The sequence below is a fragment of the Antechinus flavipes genome, chromosome 1, assembly GCF_016432865.1.
Source record: "Antechinus flavipes isolate AdamAnt ecotype Samford, QLD, Australia chromosome 1, AdamAnt_v2, whole genome shotgun sequence".
Taxonomy (NCBI): domain Eukaryota; kingdom Metazoa; phylum Chordata; class Mammalia; order Dasyuromorphia; family Dasyuridae; genus Antechinus; species Antechinus flavipes.
The window spans coordinates 314769827-314796410 of NC_067398.1; the positions used below are offsets into that span (position 1 = coordinate 314769827).

General features: G+C 35.4%; 1 protein-coding gene across 3 annotated transcripts in view; it reads right to left on the reverse strand.

Moving 5' to 3' along the window:
- Positions 1-26584, reverse strand: part of NTRK2 (neurotrophic receptor tyrosine kinase 2) — a 414741-nt gene that overhangs the window by 108787 nt on the left and 279370 nt on the right. For all 3 annotated transcript variants that reach the window (XM_051966154.1, XM_051966147.1, XM_051966140.1), the window contains one exon: positions 14236-14366. In XM_051966154.1, coding sequence (XP_051822114.1) covers positions 14236-14366 — 131 coding nt within the window. The remainder of the gene's footprint in view (positions 1-14235; positions 14367-26584) is intronic.

Genomic DNA, 26584 nt, shown 5'->3' on the forward strand with positions numbered 1-26584 from the left:
TCCTTTAGGAATATTTCAGGTATGTACCATCACATCCATGACAAAATGCAAGAATAAATTAAACTTCTGTACAAAAAGCAATATATCTGAATTTCAGTGAAAGCCTTTATTCTTTTGTTTTTGTTGTTGTTGTTGTTGTTGTTGAGGCAATTGGGGTTAAGTGACATGCCCAGGGTGACACAGCTAGGAAGTATTAAGTGTCTGAGACCAGATTTAAAGTCAGGTAACTCAGGTTGTCCTAGGGCCAGTGCTCTATCCACTGCATCATCTAGCTGCCCCAGAGAGCCTTTATTCTTTAGTTTAGTTTGCTCATGAATAATTCATCTGTCTAAAGTCAATAAGTATGGCCATTCTCCAATTGATAAATGGTCAAAGGATATGAACAGACAATTTTCAGAGGATGAGATTGAAACTATTACCACTCATATGAAAGAGTGTTCCAAATCATTATTGATCAGAGAAATGCAAATTAAGACAACTCTGAGATACCACTACACACCTGTCAGATTGGCTAAGATGACAGGAAAAAATAATGATGAATGTTGGAGGGGATGCGGGAAAACTGGGACACTAATGCATTGTTGGTGGAGTTGTGAACGAATCTAACCATTCTGGAGAGCAATCTGGAATTATGCCCAAAAAATTATCAAAATGTGCATATCCTTTGATCCAGCAGTGTTTCTATTGGGCTTATATCCCAAAGAAATACTAAAGAAGGGAAAGGGACCTGTATGTGCCAAAATGTTTGTAGCAGCCCTGTTTGTAGTGGCTAGAAACTGGAAAATGAATGGATGCCCATCAATTGGAGAATGGCTGGGTAAATTGTGGTATATGAATGTTATGGAATATTATTGTTCTGTAAGAAATGACCAGCAGGATGAATACAGAGAGGCTTGGAGAGACCTTCATGAACTGATGCTAAGTGAAATGAGCAGAACCAGGAGATCATTATACACTTCGACAACGATATTGTATGAGGACATATTTTGATGGAAGTGGATTTCTTTGACAAAGAGACCTGAGTTTCAATTGATAAATGACGGACAAAAGCAGCTACACCCAAAGAAAGAACACTGGGAAACGAATGTGAACTATCTGCATTTTTGTTTTTCTTCCCGGATTATTTATACCTTCTGAATCCAATTCTCCCTACGCAACAAGAGAACTGTTCGGTTCTGCAAACATATATTGTATCTAGGATATACTGCAACATATCCAACATATAAAGGACTGCTTGCCATCTAGGGGAGGGGGTGGAGGGAGGGAGGGGAAAAAAATCGGAACAGAAATGAGTGTCAATATAATGTAATTATTAAATAAAAAACTTAAAAAAAAAAAAAAAATAAAGTCAATAAGTATGATTTAGGTCAGAAGTGTCAAACTTGCTGGTCACAAGTTCCATAAGAGGAGTGCAGCCCAAGTGGATTAAAATGTAATTGGGAAATGTTTAAATATAATAAAATTATATATATACATATATAATTTGATAATACTAATTTGTAGTTTTCTAAGGCAATCTAAGGCAAGACCACCAGGTAATAGATATCTTTATCTATATTGTTAGCATAAAGCAGATGAGATCAAAGGATTTCATTTAAGGTTGATGCTGAATAGCTCAGGATCGAAATAAGAAAATGTAGGCATTGAGGAAATGAGGCATTACTGGTTCTGATTTTATGTAAAATCTCTATCAATGACTTATTTCATGATGAAGAAGATTAATTTATGAAGATTAGCTTTAATACCGTAATCATAAATTATTATTATTTTATTATTTTAATATTATTAATTAATTTTATTTTCAATTTATTATTATTATTAATAATTGTAATTATTATACAAATATGATATAATAAATAATATTATTATTATTATTTTGCTGAGACAATTGGGGTTAAGTGACTTGTCCAGGGTCTCACAGCTAGAAAGTATTAAGTATCGAGGCCAGATTTGAATTCAGGTCCTTCTGACTTCAGGGCTAGTGCTCTATCTACTGCACCAACTAGCTGTCCTTTTAATCATAAATTATTAAAACTTTTATATAACATCAATCCTAAAGGATCTTAGACCAAACTCATCATGTCCATATCAGAGCTTAACAATAATGTACTTTATAATTAGATAATTATCAGAATGTTTGTCCTTAATCTGGAGTTCACAAAGGCCTCTTCACAACCCCCACTTACTTTTCCTACTTCTGGACTTTGGGACCATACAGAACCAGTTCCAGTTTTATATTAAAACTCATCAAATATTTGAAATACCTCAGGTGTTCCTTCTAATCACATCTTCTTCTGGCTTAACAACCCCTCAATACCCTCTTTTAATTGATCCTTATGTGACTTTGCCTCCAAAGTTCTTAGCATTCTGGCCACTCTCCTCTGAATGCCTATCAGTTGTTCTCCATTCTTCCTATAATGTAGCTTTTGGACCTTTAATAACATTCCAAATACTCCCTAATCTCATTAGAGCAGAATAAAGTAGGATTATCATTTTAACTGTGAAAGAGAAGAATAAAAATTAAGGTGACATTGAAGAATAAAGAAATCTTTTGAGAAAGATGGCATTTGAGATGAATAAGTCTAAGATAAGAAGACTTCAAGACCAAAAGCATATAAATATATGATAGCTAGGACAGCTAGGTGACACTGGGGGTAGAGTGTTAGGAAGAGCTGTATTTAAATTCAACCTCAGACAGGTACTAGCTGTGTGATCCTAGGCAAATCACTTAACCCTATTTCCTCAGTTTTCTCATCTGTAAATTGAGCTGGAGAAGGAAATGGCAAACCATTACAGTATCTTTGCCAAGAAAAACCCCAAATGGGCTTATGAGTCGGACATAACTGACATGACTGAACAAAAATAATATGATAAAGATAAGTTAAGAAAAGGCAGCAGTGCCTTTTTAGTAGTGCCTGATAAAGATTTAACAACCAGCTCTCTGATTAAATTTTAATTTCCATTATTCACATTTTATCTATTATTTTCTTAAATCTAGAAACCAACATAACAATAAATTAAGCCCTGATTTGTAGATTTAATGATAATCAAAGTATCAATGTTCAGAAATGAAATTTTAACTACCAAGAACCATTTGAACTGTCTCTAGCTCTGGAAAAGTCTTAGTGGATCAGAAACTGAATGCAATGAGGGTGTCATTGCTTTCTTAGCACTGGAGAAATATAGGGGAAGATGGATCTGTGATCTCTATACCATGTTATATTATTTAAAAATAAAACAAAACAAAATCACAAGCCACAATTGATAAAACTTATAATGTATTCCACTAACAGAGAGATTCGAAATCAATTCTTTCATTATTTATGATGTTACTTGAGTACATTTTGGAGTGATGAGTCTGGTTTATGTCTGCAATTTTTTTAAAAGATGTGGTTAAAGAAGTTTGGCTCTGAAGAAGATTTAAGAAAATGCCCCTCTCTCCATTCTTTGCAGAGATCAGAGACAATGGGTATGAAATGTAAGTATATATCCTTAGACTCAGGCAATGTATTTATGGGTGATATCAAACAGTCATTTCTTTCTTTTAAAAATGTTTCTTACACTTTTGAGGAGGGATAAGGTGAAAGGAGAGAGAGAATAAATGGGAGGAAAATACAATCAGCAATAGTAATTCTAAAAAATTGTTTGAAGCAAATTTCTCTGATGGAATATTATTTTTCACTGGAAAATGATGAGCAGGATGCTCTCAGTAAAAAAAATCCTGGAAAGTCTTCCATGAACAAAGTCAAATATATATATATATATATGCAAAGTAATATCAATGTTCTGGGATGACCTGCTGATTTTGACATTATTAATCTCAGTAGTACAATCATTCACACCTATTCTGAAGGATTTATGATAAAAAATACTATTCATACTTAGAGAAGGAACTGATTGAGTCTGTATATAGATTGAAGCATTCTCTATTACTTCTCTTTATTTTTAACTTAATTTTAAATGTTTTGCATAACTTCACATGTGGTTTCTTAATTGTGGTGGGGGTAAGGACGATAATCTAGAACTCAAAAATCTTAAAAACAAATGTAAAAAATGTTTTGAATATATCTGGGAAAATATTTAATTAATTAATTAAAACAAAACAAATTTTAATCTTTAAAAATGTTTGTTATAAAGAGTGCATTTATGCTAAGTGAAATGAGCAGAACCAGGAGATCATTATATATCTCAACAGTGATACTGTTTGAGGATGTATTCTGATGGAAGTGGATCTCTTCGATAAAGAGAGCTAATTCAATTTCAATTGATCAAAGATGGACAGAAGCAGCTACACCCAAAGAAAGAACACTGGGAAATGAATATAAACTGCTTGCATTTTTGTTTTTCTTCCCAGGTTATTTGTACCTTCTGAATTCAATTCTCCCTGTGCAACAAGAAAACTGTTCAGTTCTGCACACATATATTATATCTAGGATATACTGTAACCTATTCAACATGTAAAGGACTGCTTGCCATCTGGGGGAGGGGGTGGAGGGAAGGAGGGGAAAAATCAGAACAGAAGTGAATGCAAGGGATAATGCTATAAAAAATTGCCCTGGCATGGGTTCTATCAATAAAAAGTTATTAAAAAAAAAAAGAAGTGCATTTAGTTGGGAGTATAAAAACAATGGAGGGCAATAATTTTTTAAAAGATTAAAACTGGTTAAGCTGCCCTGCTGAAGTCTCACTCCTGTGGCTCTTGATTGTAGAGGTGACCCTGGATTCTCAAAGACCATGCCAACAAAGCCCAAGACCTGGCAGGTCCTATTTCAAAATGGAAAGGCTTTGACTAAATGCATGCCAATGAACTCTGCATCTGTTGTTCAGAGGGCTCATCAGCAGATGGCTGACCACCAGGTAATAGATTTTGGGGTCATAGCAATTCATGAAAATAGTCACATATACTATCATCTAAGACATGGAGGTATTATGAACTGTGTCAGAGGAAGATGTACCCAAACCAATGAAATCACAGATCTTTTGAAGTGTGAAATTAATAAACTGGCTAAGATTCAGAAAAAGATCATCAAAATTCAGTTCAGTAACTTCAGTTGTCAAGATACTGTGCTGGGTACTAGGGACAGAAGAGAAAAAATGATGTAACATACAATATCCTCAAAAAGGAGGTAATCTATGGGTGGGCAGGGAGAAGAGAAAGGGAAGAAAGGAGAGAAAAAGGGAGAGAAATAAAGGCGAGAGAAAAGGGGGAGGGGTGAGAAGGAGAAAAAAGGGTAAGAGTAAGGGAGAGGGAGACACTTGCCAGGCATTGTGTTAAGTTCTGGATATACATATAAACAATAATAAGCCAAACTCAGTCTTCGAGGACCTTGTATTCTAACACAAATTAGAAAATGCTTAAACCTAGAAAAGAGAATGTCTTGAAAGATTCATGAAGATAAATCTCAAAAGAAAGGAAGAATCAAAGACAACTTCAAGGAGCAGAATGTACATGCTTTGGGCCTTGTACAGTGAGTGAGGAAGACTGGGAAGAAGAAAAGTCCATTTTAGGCATGGCAAGTCTTAGGATCATAAATTTTGAACTGCAATGGACTTGAGAGACTAGAGTCCAACCCTCTCATTTTATTTTATTTTTTGTTAAAGCTTTTTATTTTCAAAACATTTGCATAGATAATTTTTTAAAAATTTACCCTTGCAAAACCTTGTGTTCCAATTTCCCCCCTTCCCTCCCACCCCCTTCCCTAGATGGCAAGTAATCCAACATATCAAACTTGGTAAAAAATATATGTTAAATCCCTTGTCATTTTACAGAAGAGAAAAGTAAGCCCCAGTGAGTTTATGCATCTTGTTGGATTTCCTCTGTTCTAACCTTAGGATCGTATGGTCCATATTTCTTCAAATCATTTTATTGTGTAATAGGGAGCTGGAACTATTACCCAAACCTGGTGTTCTAACTAATTTAAAAAAAAAACTATTTTGTGATGGATCACTTAGCTTATTGATAATATATCATAGCTAGTAGGCTTTTTGAGATAATTTTTTTGTAGTTACTCCCCAAATATTAGTCAAGTCATTATCATCACCATTGATTTAAAGAGGAGGGGTGTCCAAAATATCTTGTTGAACTCAAGATTAACATTTGTCATAACAAATGTCTCTTCTTTTGCATCAACTTAAATTTATAGTCATTTTAATTTATATGATTGGTCAAACCATAAACACTCTCTGGCTTCAGATTTTTCATCTATGACATATAGGAAAAATTAGAATGGATGAGTTCTCAGGTCCCTTTGAGCTTCAATATTCCATTATACTATGGCCCAATGCACCATGGAAGATTTTTCTTAGTGGAGAAAAGATATGTGGATTCTCAATCTGTATTCTATAATGTATTTCCATTTCAATTGTTTTAAATTTACAGTATGAAGAGATATAACTGAAAGTATATATATGTAGGCTGAAATAGCAAATGTGTTGATAGGCAAAACAGAGAATGCAGAATGCAGCTCCTCCTTGAATTTATAACTCAGTTACTTGAAAAATAAAAGATACTCTGTCCTATGTCCTCATTAGTTCAATGGTAATATATAAAAGGGAAAGAAAGCAGCTGGCAAATTTATTCTCCCATAAGCTAAAGGTAATATGAAAATAACCCAGAAAATTAGAAACTTTATGGCTTAAAAATCCCCAGATACTTTATGGAGAACAGATATGTTCATGTATGTCTATATATCTATATTTATCCTAAGCCAGATTTCTTATGCATGCTTCAGCCCTTAAATAATTTTCAGCATCTACCCCAAGATTTTGAATGGCATCCATCTGTCTGAAAGAAAAGCACTCTATTTTGAACCCCAGGCAGTTCCCCCTAAAGAAGAATACAGCACAATAGCAGCTATTTCTTAACATGCATGCACAATGCTGCAAGGGTTGCTAGGCAACAAGCAGATGGCATGTCAAAGACCCCAAAGAGCTTCCAATCAATGAAGAGAAGCACTGACAGCAATTCTATATAGGTGAGAAGATGCTCATTCCTTGGCAATCTTGCTCAATTTATTTTCTCCCTAAACTATACCTTTATTTTTTGTTAGTTTTATACTTCTGGTGAGGGTGTGTCCTAGCACTGTCCTAGCAAAAGAGTATCTTTTTAGTCTCATTTAGAATGTACTCTCCTAGATTTTGCATCACTGGAAATTCTTTTAAAATGTGAACAAATCAAAAATATTGTTTTCTATAGTTTGAGAAAGAAGCAGTCTTTTGGATGGATTTTTTAAATTATAGATCACATACAAGAACAGGACAAATGATCCCAGATTGAGCGTGAGGTGGCCTTTCTCAGATTTTGTTGCTAAAATAAATGAATAAGTTTCATGGTCCATCCATCCATCCAACCGGAATCTAGTGCATCTTGCCACCTGCCCTGCTACTACATGTACCCCAATGCTTCCCCATTCTGCTACCCCACCTTTTGCTGTGGAAGCAATAATTTTAAAAATAGCACTAGCATGGCAACTAGAAAGTGTATGACAATTGATAACTAATTGTGGGCACTTTCTCCCTACTTCATTTGATACTTTATTATGGCTTTACTCACAATTGCTGTGATACCCCCAAACCAAAAATCCCTTCCTTTGTTAAGACTCCTCTGTATGTGTTTCTCTCTTTTAGACTGCAAGCTCATTGAGGACAGGGACTGTCTTAGTTTTATATTTATGTCCTCAGTATCTGAAACAGAGCAGATCCCTTTTTATTCATTCGTTCAACATATCAAAAAGTATTCATGTCTTTATGTGATTTCAACTCTAATGCCTAAATCCAATCATAGTTTCAGCAAAAATACACATATAGGGGATGACAGGCAACCAATTTAGAACTTTGGAGGTAATTCATATTACAAATGAGGAAACAGGCCCAGAGTAATTTGTCTAAAGCCTCAGAGAGAGTAAGTGACAGATGTATCTAAGCTGCTCTTTTTGTGTTCATAGTAATACTATGCATTTTCCAGTTATATAGCCTTTCACATCTCAGGTTGAAGTCATACTTTTGCTTAAATTTATGCAAGAAGGTGAATCATTATAAGAGGAAATTTCAACACAACTTTTCAATGTTTTCTGAGACTTTTTAAAGAGCATGGCTAAACTGTTACCTCAAAGACTAATCAATAGTCTTCAATAAGTCAATGAATTCTGTTTCATTCTTGTCTATGTTTTTCTAAAAATTCTCCATAATGCATCCACCACCACTGAACTGGGGACTTTTCTCTGCTTATTTTATTTGGTGTCCATCAGTGTCCCACTAAAGTAGTTCATATGTTAACCTGTAGCCAGCAGGTCCTAGGGCATAGAGTTCACCTGGGGTTGTGGTTATTGATTGCTGAACAATATGGTTGCTAGAAAGATAATTGGGTCAATGTTCTCAAATCTTGCAGTACAGTGTAAGTTCTTTGAGGGCAGACACTGCTTTTCCCTTTGTCTATAAATCTTTGCCATCTAGCACATGGTAGATGCTCAGTATTTGTTGAGTTTTTTGCCTTGGAATGGATTAGTTAACCAACAGCTAATCAAACCCTGAATTTGACTAGAATTAATTTACAATCAGGAAGAGAAAAAACAATTTAGGGACTTCCCTAAATTCCTTAAAACATTTTACTAAAGATCTTCCTTCTATTAAGTTTTACTCCCTTCTCCATTCACCCAACACAGCCAGATCAGATTTCTAGTTCAAGCCCATATGGGATGGCAATAGGTGAATGAATGAATGAAAAAATATTATTAAACACTATAAGCACTTACTAAGACACATGAGAACTTCCTGCTCACAAAAAGCACTTATTTTATTAAGGGAGGGGCATACTAGGAGGAGAAATATATGCACACGCACACATATATTTACACACATACACATGTACATATATTTACATATATATATACACATGTACATATATACATGTGAATAACAGTGAGTAACATTGGACCCTTCCATCTGTTCTGCAGATAAATCATTATATGTGTGTGTGTTTATGTGTGTGTGTATACATATATATGTATATATATATTTTTTTCTTCTGCAGGTTATAGATTATAGATGAAAGGTGGATGAAAAGGCTCAAGGATTCTCACAGTGCATGGGCAAGTCAGATGGCAATGGCTAGAAACCTGGCCATGGAGTGGCAAGGCAGATGGAAAGGGCCAGTTGTCTTCTATCTAACCAGAATAAGTGCAGTTGGTGATTCTCCTACTCATCTAAGTGGTATGAGCAGCTACATCCACCTGAAGGGATGGGGTAAGTAGGAAGTCCAGACTTTGGGCACAGTTATTTATGTTAAAGTCTGCTCTGGCCGTATTGGTCAAATGACAATAGGAGAATATCTTGTTAGAAGCAAAGTGTTGGAAAAAGTGGTTTAAAGAAGATAAGGAAGTAGAGCTTCTGTTTTTTTTTTTTTTTCATCATTTTGCCACTAAATTAAGTGTATACAAATTAGGGACATGATTGGCTATTGATTAGCTAGTTAATCTAAGGCATATAAACAGGTGTGGGTATTGAAAAATTCAACAAGTCATTCATTCATTCATTCATTCATTCAACACTGAGACTCTCCTAAAGCACAAAACACTGGACACACAAATGTAAAAACCTTTGTTACTGATTTCTACAGACTTCCAGAGCTATAATGGTATTACTAAACAATAAGTTGGAACCTTATATCCAATAAGCTGAAACTAGACCAAACAGCTTTGGTGACATTTTATTTATATGTGTATATATATATATATATATACACATATATATATATGTATATATGTATATATATATATACATATATGTCTTTAATAATCTATATATATGTCTTTAGTAATATATATATATCTTTAATAATATATATATGTCTTTAATTATATACACACACACACACACACACACACACACACACACACACATATGTCTTTGGAATATATATGACATGTGTCTTGATTCTGAGCTTAGGGATTCAATGTTTTCTGCAACAGACCTGGATTTAGGATAAAGCTATTACCTTGTTGAAAAGTCTTCCCAGTATCCTGTGCTTAACCTTGAACCAGAGAGTGGAAGAACAGCCTGACAATTACGACCTGCAATTTCTCAGGGTGGATGGGAATTCTGGTATGGAATAGATATATATAGCTATAGAGTTAGGGCCAGGATTCAGTTATCATGGAGGTATGACCTTTAATGCACCGCTTTGCTCAAATCTCAGCAGGACAGCCTGGTCTCAGGTGCCATCTCTCTCAAGATTTGCCATTGCTTCAACCATAGGTCCAAGCACTTGGATTTCCAAACAAAATCACTGAAGCCCTGGGTAATGTAATACCTATGTTGATGTTCTCAATTTGGAGTTCAAATCCCTGGGAATACCTTTCCTCCTCAGTGCATTACAAGAAGCACAGCTATGTCAGATTCTCCCTATGGGAAATGGATAGGCATTTATTTGGTTTCCATAGTTATAAAAATTAAATTTGAGAAATGAAATTTAAATTAGAAAACTGAAACCTACAAAGACATCAAAGAGGAATTAGGTTTAGATTTGAACAGGAATCCCCTGGAATAAGAAAAGGGAGTTTCCCTCTTGGACAAGGAAGGACTGGAAGAGTGAAGAAGTAACCAACAGCAGGAGCTTAAAGAACTGCTCTGGTCATATTTTGCTTAAAATTGGATATATTATATATCTTATAAGGGAAAATGGTAATCTGGAAAGGATCCTGATTAGTCAAGATTCAGAAAAAAGAAGAAGTAGGGCTAACTAAACTCCTTAAAAAAACTTGACCTGGCTTCTGTGACTATGTTCCCATACTACAGAATTGGAGTGTAATTATTTTTACAAGAATGTAAAATAAATCTTTCCTACATTCATCAATGTGTCAGTGGAGCTTTTGGTAAGATGTTTTGTTTCTTATACTTCCTTTATCATCTGATAATACCATTTCATCAAAGTACAGAAATCCATGTATGGATATTCTCAATAGCAGTGGGGTCAAACTTAAATAGAAATGGATCCCAGCAGCAACATATTATTTAGAAAACCACATATTAATATTATCTGTCATAGTATATTTTTGTTTATTTTGTTAAACATTTATTAATTACGTTTTAATTTGTTCCAGTTAGCATGTGGGAGTTTTGCTAACTGCCTCCTCCGTGACAAATTTGACACCTTGGCCCTATACCATGCTGATTGACAACTCATCTGTAACTCAAGATAACAGATTTCAAAATGGAGGGATCTTTGAGCTCATCCAATCCAGTCCCTTTGTTTTAGAGTTGAGGAAACTGAAGCCCAATAATCTAAGTGACTTGTCAAAGAGGACTCAAGTACATGGAAGTAGCAAATGGCAGAAGTGGAACTTATTATTACCTGACATTTTTAGAGAATGCCTGTGTTTTGAGGAAGTTAAATGCTTGGCCCATAGTCACCTTGTGAGTATATATCAGAACTATTGCTTGAATCCTATTCTACCTAACTTCAAGGCCAGTTTATTCACTGTCCCACAATTGTGAAATGTTCCTATTAGTGCTACTCCTATCTAAAGAATTCTTTAGGTCTACTCATACAAGAGAGAAATAAAAACTATTAGAAGAATTATAGAAATGTAGAAATAGTATTCTGAAAATGATATTTTTTATAACCCCCCTCTTCCCTTTCAAGGTAGTCTATGAAAGAAGGAAGTAAGGGAGACAGGAGGAGTTAAATATTGTGAGAGTAAGGAAAGATTCTTCTTTTTTTAAGCCTTCTGCTTGGTCAAATCTACTGCTTCCAACCAACTCCTCCCCCTCCTCCCAATCCTCCCACTATTTGACCTCCTAAACTCCAGATCTCTCAAAGGCTTCCTTAATTCCCCTTTCAACCCTATCCAAATGAATCATTCTTTATCCATTCATTAAGCTTATATTTATTTTATAAACATGAACTTGGTTATCATCAGAGACTTATAGCCTTCATTTGCTCAAAATAAGGAATTCGCTGACAGTCCCTGAGACTTCTTGCCACCCAAGTTAGTTCCTTTCTATGACAAGAAAAACACATGTAGAATATTTCCACTTGGAAAAAGCTGAGTTCCATCTGCTACTTTTAAAGTGTTTAGTCTGCAGAGTGGAGAAGTTTAGACATTTTAAATAGTCTTTTTCTTTATTAGCTGCCCATTATGCTAGTTAATGAACACTAACCATAGCAATAGTAGGCCATAAAACCCTTGTAACAATGAAATGTTGTCCTGATAATAATAAGATCCTTAATCCAAATTAAATGTTTAAGATTTATTCATGCATATTTTAAAAGAAGTTATTTCAGATTGAAAGTATCCATTTCTTAATATCTTCCTCCACATACACCATTCCCTTCCTCCTCCCCAAGGAATATCCACCAGTGATTCAAGACAAAAAAAAAATGACATTTTAATAAAGTTTGTGGATAATTACATCCATATTTGTTATATACACATGTCATTAAAGAAACTCATGACTTTATATTCTATATGTGACCCACTACTTTGATAAACAATTTTTATATATGATATCTTGTTATAAAAGATTCCTTGGGACTTATACAAAAATTCTTTAAGGTTTTTAAATCAATTTTTCTTATGTGTGAAAGAAACCATGGGAAATTTTACCTCTTCCTGGAATTTTCATTTACATTGGGACTTAGTGGAAAGAGTGCTCAATTTGGAAGTAGGAAGACATGGGTTTGAACCTTAACTCTGGTAGCTAGGTAACTTTGGAGAAGTCAGCTTAACTATTCTGAGCCTTAGTTTTGTCATTCATAAAGTGGAGATAATAATAATACCAAATAGTACTTAACTCACAAGATTACTGTAGGGTTCAAATGAAACAAAAGACAAAATGTGCTTTAAAAAATGTTATGTACATAGCAGTTATTTTCTCTTTATGCAAATCACATGATTTTAATGCAAGGCATTATAAAATCCATTTGTGATAAGAATATATTATGCCTAATTAGAGGAAAAAGGGTGTACCTGGGATGTTTCCTAATATCACTCTATCTTGGGTTTAGAACTCTCCCCAAATTCTAGAAACTCAGGAAGGATTTCAAAAGAAAAAAAAATTCTAGCATCCACATCTCCCTACTAAGAAAGGTTAGAAAATGCTCCAGCTCTCATTTCCACATGTCCAGACATGTGGTAGATCCTAGGCTTAAGATTCTAGGTGGCTAGAATAAGACAAAGCCAAATTAAAGCATGACTATTCTGGTAAATATTAAATAATCATCTCTGCAGGGTAAAAAAGTGTTCCCTACATAATTTAGGGTTTAATTGGCATTACTGATGGTTCTTTAGTCTAAACAATCAACAAAGCAATTAATCAAGAGCTGATTTGAAGGTTTTGCAGATTTCCATGGAGTAAATGTTCACAATGAAAATTTTATAATCAATTTAATGGTCAACTCTCCCAAGCAGGTTCCTGCTGGCTACATCATGCTCCTAGACTGAATGGGATTTACACTTCTCTCTTTCCACAATTCTGTTAGTCTTGGTTCTGAATAGTAATTAAGAATTCAGTAAGATCTACATGTAAATTGTCACAAAGAGTGGTACATTGAAAAGAATATTATATATGAAGACCAGAGATCTGGGTTCAAGTCCTGATTCTGTTACATTAAATGGTCTTGAGTAAATCACTTGAGTAAATCTCTGCCTAATTGTTTATCAGTAAACTGATGATTGGCCTGGTGACTTTTATGATTCACTGAGTCCTATAAAGGTGACCCTGGGAAGAATGTCTTATTACTTCATCAGTAAAATGGATATGACAACTGGTATTCACTCTAACAAGGATTTCTTATTTGTGAATATTTATATACTCAAAGAATTCATGATTTAACTAGGGAAAGAAACTCCCAGTGTGGGGATACCATCCATCAATGCAGATTGCAGCCAATTTAGTCAATACATAAAGATTATACTTAACACTTATATAGCACTTTGATATTTATAAAGAGCTTTGCATACACCATCTTATTTGATCTCCACAATCACCCAGGAAGATAAGTGCTAGCATTATCACATATAAAGAAACTACATATAAGCAAACTGAAGCCTTGAGTTTGAAACAATGTCTAGGGTAACTGAACTTGGACCAAAGTTGAACTAAGGTGGGATTTGAATCCATATCTTCTCGACTCTATTCATTTAGCTATATTACTTCTTTGTTCCCCGAAAGCTTGCTAAAATCATTTTAAGTGTCAGTCTTAGACAGGGAATTGTCAGGAATTAGAGATTATCTTACCTTTACAGCCACCAAGATCTTGTCCTGTTCAGGGCAGAGGTTATAACACTCGGCTAGGAAAACTTTTCCAAAGGCTCCTTCGCCTAGTTCTCTTTTCAGAACGATGTTATGTCTCTTGATGTGCTGAACAACTGTAAAACAAACACAGAATAAAAATTAGAGCTGAAGCAGAGGGAGGTGGGTAATGGCTTGAGAGAATCAATGGTACCCATTGTTAGTAGGCAAGCATGATGTTCCCTTCATTTCCTGGAACTCTCCTCTACAGGCAGCCCCTCCAAGAGGAATCAGGCTGTGTCCACCTTTCCAATCATTTTGAATTGCTAGCAAAAGGTATCAGTGGGATGCAGTGTGGAACATAGTCACAGTCCTTGCCAGAAGATGGGAAAGAGATAAAGCATAGACTTTATCCCATGTTCTCTCCACAAGCGCCCTTCTTCTCCCTCTCAGTTTCCCCATTTCCTTTAAATGCTAGATTCTACAAGAGTTATATTCTCTCTCCTGTGATCAGCCCTGCTTCTCTCCAATAAATTATTTTTGTGTATATTTGTTCTGAATTATCCAAGTGCATTTGTTCTCCTCCCTCCCCGAAATTAATTCTTTGAGGATCAGGTGTGTTTTATTTTTGCCAATATCCAGCACTGGTCTATAGCAGCCATCTAGTCTATACTTAAAGAGTTAAATTGACTTGAATGAACTTTTGAATACTGAGTTTTGAATACTGACTGAGAGAAGAGAAAGTATCAGTCAACCAGAGAGAACAATGTTTCACTATCCCTATTACCTCCCCTCCCCTCACAACTGTCCAAATTGTATCCACATTGAAAATACTCATTCAAGGTCCTCCCCTCTCTCCTTTCCATGAAACTTTTCCTAAAAATCTTGAATCTCAGTTTACTTTCCCATGGTAGAGCCCCTCTTCTGTTGATCCATTACACTTCCCTCCCCCAAATCAAGGTGTTATTCTTTCAATCGCTTCCTGATTTTTGTTTCTTGGTTTTACCCAGATATCATGATACATTTTCTCCAAATCTGGTAGAAACTCCTATAATTTAATAGACATTATATTACATTACAGCGCAAGATAGTAGAGAAAACTCGATCTGGTGACCTGCATTCAAATCTGCTGCTTAGGACTTGCCCATGGTCATGGGCAAGGCATTTAAAACCTCTTGGAGTTGATCTAATTCCCCTAGTTTGCACAATGAAGAGATGAAACTGAATCAGTGAATGAGAGACAATTAGCTTTTTGGAAATAGCCTGATGCTAACTAATGGGAACAGAAAGGCAATAGTGTAGACCCTACCCTCAAGAAGCTTATATTCTAACAAAAAAAAAAAAACAATATGAAAACAACTATGAGTCACAAGAGGTATTCAACCTAAATGTAAGACTTCATCAGAGGGGCAGGGAGGGACGACTGGGAGAGACCTCTTGAACAAGGTGGAATTTGAGCTGAGTGGTGAAGAAAGCCAGGGAAATACGGAGGAGGAGGAGAAAAGGGATTCCAGTTTAGGATCTCTTCCAGCTCTTAGACTGATCTTAGGATCTCAGAGTATTTCCTCTATATTTAGATTATATCCACTTTATGTATCTATGCTTTTCATTTTCAAAGATAATGCCACTTGAAAGTACACTATTTGTCCCAATAAAGAGTGCTGGAGATGGAGTTGGAGATACTTAATTCAAATTCTATTTCTTTCTCTTACTATCTATATGCTCTTAGACTAGTCACTTATTCTCCCCAATCCTCAATTTCCTCATCTATAAAAATGAGAGGATTGGACTTGATAATTTCTAAGATTTCTCACAACTCTGAAGTCTGGAATCATAAATCTATGACTCTATTGTTTCAATTGTCATTTTTATCCAAACAGATTGTAAAGACCCCTTCTGGTCCACAGTACCCAAGACAATCCTGGGCACAGAGTTGGTGCTCAGTAAATATGTGCTTAGTGTTCTTTCTCTTCATAGCTACTTTATGGAAAATATGCAAAGTGCAGATTGTCCTTAACAGAATTTTATGAAGATCAAGAGGTGGATTAAGTGGAAAACATAATGAAAGAGATCATGGTTTCTGTGGGAACTCAGAGGAATAGAAATTAAAGGGGCCATTGTATTTGCAGAATAGTCGCATGCACAAGAACAGATAGAAATCTCTCTTCTTGCAGCAGCAACCCTGGTAATAAAATGAAGTAAGAAGTACGTTCATTGGGAAGAGTGACCGCGTTAAAAAAAAAAAAAAAAAAAAAAAACACACACAACACTGATATGATGCAAGAACAAAGAACTAATTAAAGTAAATATTTAGCTCATTGCTTGTCAAATGTTCTTCAGGTAGAAAATTCCCACTTAATTTACTCTTCACTGAAGCCAGAATAAGATGAGTATTTTACTATTTGATTTGATTTTCATTGTTTCTTTGTGATAACAAGAGAAAAAAAGGATGGGGGGGGGAGAAACTAAAAATTAAAACTAAAGTCTGTAAAACATAATTAGTTCCACCATCATACACATACACATACACACACACACGTGCGCGTGCACACACACACACGCTCCCCTACTATTCTTTTTCCCCTGATACTAACTTTTAAAGACATTAAAATGCATCTTTTCCCTCGAAAAGAATTTTAAATGGTGATTATGTTTTGTTATGGTTTCAGGCATAATGAATTACATGGCTTGTGCCTTAGGACAAGACAATATGTAAATAATAAAAACTTCCTCATATGCATACCAGTTCACTTAAAAATAGTTTATAATTCTAAGCAAATGCCTTCTCTAGCTAACTTGGTGCCATGTTGTTCCTAGAAGAGCCAGAAAAAGCCTGGATATTTGGACCCTCTTAATTAAATGTTTTTTGGGGGGCTTTTATTCAAGAGATTTTACAGAAGGGGTTCTTAACCTACAAGTCTATAGACACTCAAGATATCTATAGAGAGATTTCAGGGGTTTCTTAAACTAAGGTAGGAAAAGAAATCGCATCTTTATTTTCACTTATCTCTAACTGAAATTCACCATTTCATTCTATTATGATTTTTAACAGTATACTGAAAAGTCCATAGGATACACTGAACTGTTAAAGGGACTCATCATAACCAAAAAAAAAAAAAAAAGATGAATAACTTACCCCAGAGACATATACAAACAGTACTGGCTGTGGTTAACATATCCAACTATTCTTGAAAACACCAATGTGTGACTAGTACCCAACTAATATTGTGTACAAAGGAAAACATCCATTTGCATTTGCATAACTCTATATCCCTTTTGCAGATTCTGCTCATCTTGCAGTCCCCATGCTTCTGTTTAGAGGAAGGTATCCCCTCTCTTAAAAATGTACCTGGAGTTTGAGAATTATCCACTAGGACTATGGTTACCAATCTAAAGTTGTGTCCCAGCCTTTGAAATGATTTCTGTTTGTCCTTTCATCTGGTCTAGTTGGGGTTGTCCAATTTTAATTCAAAACATATCAGTTTCTTTGAATTAAATCCTTCATAGCAGTGATGATTAATAATCTGGCTAAGAATATATAGGTTTCCTAATGTATGTTATTTCCTTTCTTCAGTGCTTCTGCAGATAGATCATTTCACAAGTGAGGGAGGAGAGACATCCATTTCCACATTCTCATCCCATGCAATTCTTGTCCATATCCTCCTACACATCCTCCATAGGTAATCTACCCAATCTGTTGGGAACTTTCTTCTAGGACTCTTAATATATGAAATCCAGTCTAACACATGAAATATCTGTTCATCTCTTATCCTGCAATCTCTCTGCCTGATGGATACATCTTGTTTTCCTGTAATGTATCTCTAGTATTATCTTTTTTGTGTTCTTCCTATGTGCAATTCATTATTAGTAATATGATGTAATTTATTTTTGTCCATCATGCATTTACTCAGGGGGTCAATGGCATTCCATTTTTCACTGTCATTGGAAGATGATTGGTGTTAAAAAAAATGGCTTCTTCTTTTAAGGGGAAGCTTGGGGGAAATAAAAATGCTACATGGCTTTTCAAATGCAATTTAGTTTTCTCTCTTCTTCCCTTTCAATTCGGTAGCTTGTTGATCATTCATAGTTAATGAGTTATGGTGAATGAATCAAAGATATTTGCACTAATAGAACAATTCAGTGATATAGCTGTCCAATTGCTCATCATTGTCTAGAATATATATTCTTCATTTATTTTTCCTTTCTGGATTATTAGGTTCTTTTAATGTATTATATATTTAATTTAGAAAACTCAACAATTTTTCAATGGCTTGATCTGGTGAGTGAAATGCCACCCCCCAAGAAGAATATATACATGGCCTCCTCACATATAAGAAATCCTTCTTCCATATTTTTTCTACACTGGACTTGTGTGGGCCATACAAAACAGGTAGAAGACTAGATTTGACCCTCTGGACATATTTTACTGTCCTCTTGACTTACTGTTGTTCAGACACTGAGTTGTGTCTGATTCTTCTCAACCCTGTGGTCCGTAGCACAAAAGGCCCTTCTATTCTCCATTATCTCTAGAAGTTCATGTTCATTCTTTTATCATTTTCATATTGTCCATTGGGTTTTCTTGGCAAAGATACTAGAATGGTTTACCATTTCCTTCTCCAGAGGATCACCTTTTGTCAGAACTCTCCACTATGACCTCTCCATGTTGGGTTAATCCTGCATAGCATAGCTCACTTTCAATGAACTATGCAAGCCCTTCTGCCATGACAAGGCAGTGATCCAGGAGGGGCCTCTTACACTATATAAGTATACACATATGCCCATCGTTCAGGAATGTACAGTCAAGTATGACCTAATCATTTTAAAGAGACAATTTTTTGTGCATAATTGATCCCACACCTTTTTTTCCCCCTCCATCTTGAAGTGTAGGCTGGACAGCAAAAGATTTTCAAACTTGTCTCTGACATGAAAATCCCTCAACTATGAGAGTATGCTATGAGCAAGCAAAAATGTTAAATTGCTTTCAGCATAATCCCATGTTCTTAGCTAATTGTTGTTAAATGTTTTATTCTGAACTAATTTCTAGAATCTTCAGCACAAAACTATTTGTGTTTAACATATAAACTGATTCAGAAGAGTTCGCTCTAAGAAGAGTTACTCTGAGAATTATCTTTTAAGTACGGGGGAAGGGGGAAGTTCTATATTTGTTATGTTCATATGATAATCTCTTGAATGGAATGGATTAAATTTCTGCATTCTCTTTACAATAGACTAAGTAATAAATACCTAAATTTTTTTCTTGTGTGTCTAACTTTTTTGTTTGTTTTCTTTGCAAAATATCCTGGGTAAACATTGGGGAGATTTATCAGACTTTCATATTTGCTTGATTTGTAATATTTTCCTTAAGTGATCTCTGTCTGCATGGATAGGTGGTATTGTGAGAAACATATCCTTAAAATCACAGCATTGAATGTGCAGAATAGACTCGAATTTTGTTTATAGAATATTGAAGAGAGGAAAGTATCAATAGCTTTCATAAATCAGTTTTTTTGCATCTTTATTTTTATTTGTTAGTTTTCAGGATCCACTTTTATAACATTTTGAGTTCCAAAACTTTTCTAACTCCCTCCCTTTACTCCCCCCTACCCCAAGATGGCAAACACTCTGATATAGGTCACACAAATGCAAGTATATTAAACACATTTCCAAATTTGTCATGTTGAATGCTAGAATTTCTAAAGAGAACCTTTATTTACCAATAACATCTAGAAAGAATGGTTTCCAGTTAGTGAAGAGAAGTTGCTCTAAATAAAGAACACTGAAAAAGAAACACTACTTGTGCTGTGGCTATGTATGCCCAAGCTTATATTCTGCTTCTAACATTAGCAAGGTGACCATGGCGAAGTCACTTGACCTTTTATTTTTAGTTTTTTCATCTTTAAAATAAGCTAAGAACCATTTCAAAGGATTGTAATCTGTACCTAATACAATGTTTAATATATGTAAAATGCTTTGTAAACCTTAAAACTAGAAAGGATTTTAGAGGCCATCTACTCTAAGCCTCTGCTCCCATTGGAGAGATGACGAAACCTAGAAAAGTGAAATGGCTTTCCTAATTTCAGCAAAGCAAGGACTTAAACCTTCATCCTAGTAGTTGGTCCTGTGGAACAGGGCTTCTTAAACATTTTCCACTTCTGACCTCTTTTTGCCTGGGAGAATTTTACGTGAATCTGGATATGTAGGTATAAAATAGTTATACAAATCAAACATTTACTTTTAATGAATCATAAGTTTGTGACCTCCACATTCAGTTATGAGATTTCACATAGGGGCTTAAAAAGCTGGGCCACAATTAAGAATCCATAATTTAAGAATCTGGGTGTCTAGCTCCAAAGTCAAAAGTCTTTCCACTGTACTATGTGGGCTCATAGTTTATTCTATTTTTCAAGATGAGCACAGAAAAGGGGATCCATTTTATCATTTTTCCCCTTCACATAACCCCTGTCAATGCCTTCCCCACAGCAAATAAATGTCCTGCCACAGAAAAAACTTAATTTCTAGGTCTTCCGCCTTCCAACTGGATTTCTGACTTTTTTTTTTGCCCATGTTTTGTGTAAGATCTGCCTGCACACTTTCAAGAGATTAACCTAGGAGTTGGGGGGATAGGGGTATGGGTCAGGCATATTCCTTTTGTCTTAAGAGTCTATATATTAGATATTATCCAAGAAGCTATGAGTATGGTAGCCAGGGGAAAAATAATTCCCTATTGTCTCCCCTGTTCCTCCAAAATGTTTCATTTCCTATACTTTCAGATACATTAGCCAGAATTTGTTAGTTTTGTTTTTTAATACAGTATGGTGTTCCTTATTAAGGTAAGGAAAATTGAGACGGAGAGAGAGGGAGAAAAAACAAAAAGGAAGGGGGAGGAAGAATAGAGACACAGCATCCAATTTATCCCACTTTCTTTCTCAACAAATTGCTGATTGTAAAAAGCTTCTAGGCTTTAAAAAAGGAGACACTTGATAAAGTGGCTACTGCTATTATTTCAACATGGCAATTTCGATTACTATCCCATGTGCAAATTAATTGGTGTGAGCGAAGTATAATTATGTCCATTATCACCATCAGCTACCAGCAGAGCTTCCATCCCCTAACTCAGCAGGATAAGTCTAATTCTGTGACCATCTAGAACTCTGGGAGGCCATGGAAACAGCCTGCTGAGGAGAAGCATGCTATATAGGTAAAAACTGAGGACGTAGGGAAGAGGTGAGGGGTCTGAGAAGACATATGTTGCCTAGGGGGGTCTATGGATTTTTGATACAGTCAGTCCCTAGAAAGCCCTTCATCCTTTTCTTCACAGAAACCCAGCTGTGTCCTCCCTTTTGCTTATTTGCTCTGTCCATCTTTCAAAGTCTGCAAAACTTCGGGTGTGAACAAGAAAAAGGAGTTGAAGGCAGCTTGTGAGCTGAGAGCAGATTTATAAAGTGAGAACTATAGTACTCATCTTCTTCCTCTGTCTGCCTTAAGATAAGAATTTTTTTTTTCCTTTTTGTGCTTCTACTGCCTGGAAAATGTCCAAATTCTTCTGTAGTTAACACAGCTCAGCTTCTCCAGAACTTGTCTTTTTTAGGACAGATGCAAAAGTATTCTATTTTTTCAAGGTTAAATCAACCTAAGTATATTTCTTCAAAGGCAGGGGTGCTTCCTCTAAGGCCTCAGAACTTGAGACATCTGATGAATAATTAAAAAATGGGATCTCCAAAACCCTTCAGAGGGCCATGTCCATCTATAACAAAAACATGTATAAGCACAATAGAAAAGGTGTATCAAATAGGCCAGGTGGAAGGTTAAAGATTAAAGATAAAAATAGAATATGTATTAAATGAAAATGATTTTAATTTATTGGAAAGAAATAGTTAATTAGGAGTCAGAGGACCAAAGTTCTAATCCTAGCTTAATGATTGACTGATTTTGGCAAGTCACTTAAATTGGGTGTTTTTCCCTTTCTGTAAAGTAGAAATAAAAATTCTTCTTCTTTCAGAGAGATGTTATTAGGATTAAATGAGAAACTAGATGAAAAGTCTCCTAAAAATAAAAAAGGGCAAAGACATATTATCAGGTATAACTGCTATAATTATATAGTGTTCAAATTTCAAAAAAATTCCTTATAGTCATCTTTTTATTAGCTTAATTCAAGAAGTATTTGTTAAGTGCCTATAGTATACCTAGCATAGTGCTAGAAATTAGCCAGGGCCTGACAGTTAAGTATAGTACAATTAAAATATCAAGCTCAGGGAGTACACAATGTGGCATAGCAGCCAAAACTGATAATGCATTCTAAAGTTAAGGATCAGTTAGAAAGGCATCTGATACAGAGTGATAATATGGACGTGAGAAAATGATAACATGGAAGCATTCTATCTTTGTCAGGATCCTCCGGAGTCCAATATTCATTTTTTTTGGTTCTACTTTAAAGGGAGGTCATTGATCCATTGATAAGTTGGATAATGTCAGAAAAGAGCAAAAGGTCTTGAAGATCATTCCATAGGAACATCAATCAAAGATTTAGACTGAAAAACTTAGAAGGCAAAACCTTATATAATATAAAGAAGAATTTCTGAGGTTGACGTCTGGGATAAAAACCTTAATAATAAGCTATTCTTCAGTTTGTCTATCTTAAGAGAAAGTGCAAGACCAATGGAGAGAAGGAAGGGAGATGATAATATTGGAAGGTCATTGCAGAGGGCATGCTTGTTCCAGTATAGGTTAGACTACACCATTATGGAGGTCATCATCACTCTTTTGATGATAATGATGATGATGATGATGGTGGTGGTGGTGATAATGATAGCTGGTGTTCATATAGAGGTTTAAGTATTTTTAAAAGTGATTTCAAACATTTCATTTGAGCCTCATGACAATCCTGTGAGGAAGGTACTGAAGGGATCATTATTTCTACCATTTCAGTATGAGCATCAGCCATGATCCCCTGATTACTGACTCAATTCACTCTCCAGATTTTTCTATTTCCATGCAAGCCTTTCTACTTTGCACTTGTATACTTTCTTCTCATCCTCCCCTCATTCAGCTCCCCTTTATGTATTCCCCTTTCTTTAGAATATAAATTCCTTGGGGAGACAGGCTGTCTTCACCTTTATTGATTCCTCCACTCTTAGCACAGTACCTCGCACACAATAAGCATTTAATAAATGCTCTACCTATCTACAGATAGATAACAATATAGTATTCAAACACAGGGACTAAAGATGTTGAGAAAGAAGAAATTAGTATGGAATGATCACCCAGGAAAGACTTCAGGGAGGAGAAGGGCTTGAACTGAGCTTTGAAAAAAAGAACCTTAAAGATAGATAAAGAAGAAAATGACAAACAGCAAAGTAATTAGAACTGGATTTTAAAAGTCATTTAAAACATATAAAGGATTTTATATTTATGATCTCAGCCAATCCTAAAAAGAATACTGTGAGATTGGTATTTCTATCACTGTTTTGTCCATAAGAAAACTAAGGTTCAATTAGGCTTTGACCATAATTATAAAAACTAGGAAGCATAAAAAAAGCAGTCCTTTTGGACTAGTCCATTTCTCAGTATAATTAAAGGTAAAACAGGAATGATCCCAATGTATAAGTGAAAAGACTGGCTAACTTGGAGCAAAATTTAATATGGCATGTAGAATGAAAGGTAAAGTTTCTATAGGAAAATCACTTCTTCATTCTGATACTTAGCAACTTCATGTGTAAAATTATGGGATTCAACTAAGATTCTTTCTGGCTCTAAATTTGATAATTCATTATGACTGTCCATTAGGCAGTGGAAATTGTAGGTTTAGTAGAAAGTCACAAGTGGATTCTCTGGATAAAGAAAGATACATTTAAGGGAGAATAACCTAAAAATAATATGCAAGATAGATGGCAGGGGCTCAACGGTTCTTTTCCTAATCCCAATCATGAAAGAAGAAATATGGAGAGAATGCAGTTTCATTTTGGATGGAAAAAGGGATGGTACAAAGTAATGGGAGATAAGGCTAGAAAACAAGATTGACAAAAGATTGTGGAAAACCAAGATAAGAAGATTGCATTTTATCACTTATATTAGGGAGACAAAAGATTGGGAGCAGGAAAATGACATGATCAGATCTGGGTATCAAGCAGAAATGAAAGATGGATTAGAAAGAGAGGAGGCAGGAATCAATGAGGCTAATTAGAAGGCTGCCAAAATACAATGAGAGGTTATGGGGACATGGGCTAGGGAAGAAATGGAATTGGAGAGATGGAGGCAGAAGATGAGGCAGATTCACACAAAAAGTATGGCTATGGCTTAGCAACTGAATTTATTATAGGGTCAAATAACTTAGATTTTGAGATTGAGGGTATTATCAATATTAAAATAGAAACTGAGGAAGTGGTATTTTGGGGTAGGGACAGATAAGGAAAGTCTGGCATGACGAAATTTAGTGACAGGCTTATACCAATGGTATCACAGAATGTACTACTGCCAAGTGACTAACTGATGGTTCAGAGTCATGGGTCTCCACCAATAACTTTGAGGTAAAGGAGGGCACAAAGAGGTAATGGTTGAAATATCATTTCTTCCTTTGTAAAGTAGATAGCTTTAACATTCTTGTAAATTGGAGAGATCTTTAGCTTTCACTTCTGGAAACAAAGCTAATTGTGGACATCAAATAAGATTATATACACACACACACACACACACACACACACACACACATACACATATAGTGTGTGGAACAATGTCTGGCACATAGGAGGCACTATAGAAATGCTTGTTCCCTTCTTCTCCTTCTTCCTCCCTCTCTCCCAAAACTGTGCAAAGACTTTCCCTTAGTCATCAAAAGTGAAATAATGCTTTTCATTCACCCTGAAGCATTGCTCAACTTCCCTGTGTATGTTTTTAAAAACAAAACACAACTGTTTTGACAGCAGTTTGCCCACCAATGATGTAACATTTATTTGTTTGGAAATATGTGTCAAATAAGCCAAATTAGCAAATTAGATTGAGTCGAAGTCTTCCTATCTAGATGTTCCTGTAAATTGTATTTATGCCTCTTCTCAATCTCGCTGTTTTGTTAGTGGAGCAAGTGGAGCAAGCACATGAGTATGTTCTCCTGGGAAGAGTATTGTGTGTGGGAAAGAATCCTTATTTTTTCACACAATGTATATACACATATGTACATATATATTTTATGTGTGTGTATATAAAACTTCATATATATGTATATATATGACATAAATTGTTAGTTCACATATATATGTATACATAATATGAAGTATTTCTCATGCATATGAATATGAGTTATTAGTTTATATGTATAAAGGTATATTTACACATGAAATGTATGTATGTATATTTGTGTATATAGGTTTATATGTTTTGTATATATATAAAGCAGAAATATGAATCTTCTTGAGTTTGATTGGGCTTCAGACACTAGCTGTGTGACCTGGGTAGGTAATTTAACTGTTTGCCTCAGTTTCTTCATTTGTAAAGTAAATAGGAGACAGAATTGTCAAACCAGTCCAGTATCTTTGCCAATAAAACCCCAAATGGGATCATGAAACCTGGGACATGACTGAACAACAACTACAACATGTACATAATTGGGTAAGAGTGCCAACCTCAGAATAAACAAAGGATTCCCACTGCCTTACAGAGTGCATCTTTTAGAAGAAGCCATCCTACCCTGTAGCTATGCTCAGTACAAAAGATTTTGTGTGATTGTGGATAGGGCTTAAGGTCACAGCCTAAAAGCAAGTCCAGAATAACATCAGCTCATGTCATTATGCTTTTAGCACCTAAAAGCCTCTCTGTTGGAGCAGATCATCACCATGTATTATGCCAAGTAGCTGTCACTAAGGACCAGGAGCTGCCCAAACAGTCCCTTGCAACAGCGCATTTGTGTTTGCTAGCTGGTTTATCATTACACTATAATGAACTCAGTTACAGCTTTTCAAACCCAGAGAAGAAGAGGGATGGTGGAAAGAGAGGGAGGCAGATGAAGTCAGAGAGAGTTTAATTTTATTCTCTCAGAAGAATTGAGTCTTATGCTCTTAGATATGGAAAGAGATAAGTATTTTATTTATGTTTGGTGAAATGATACCTGTGCCATGTCTGGCACTTTTGTGAAAGATGGATTTGCCCCACCTAGAATGTCTGCTGCCAGGAGTGGCTTATGAATATCCAGATAGAAAATATGTTCCATAACCTCCCTCCCCATCTTTTTCTTCCTCCCCACTAACAAGAACATATTTGATCAGGGGATAAAAAGTATATGTGGTATAGAGAAGGGCCACAGACTCAATGTCCCAGGAAAGATGGAAGATCCCAGGATCTTTACTCATTCTGGAAGAAAAGCTCATTA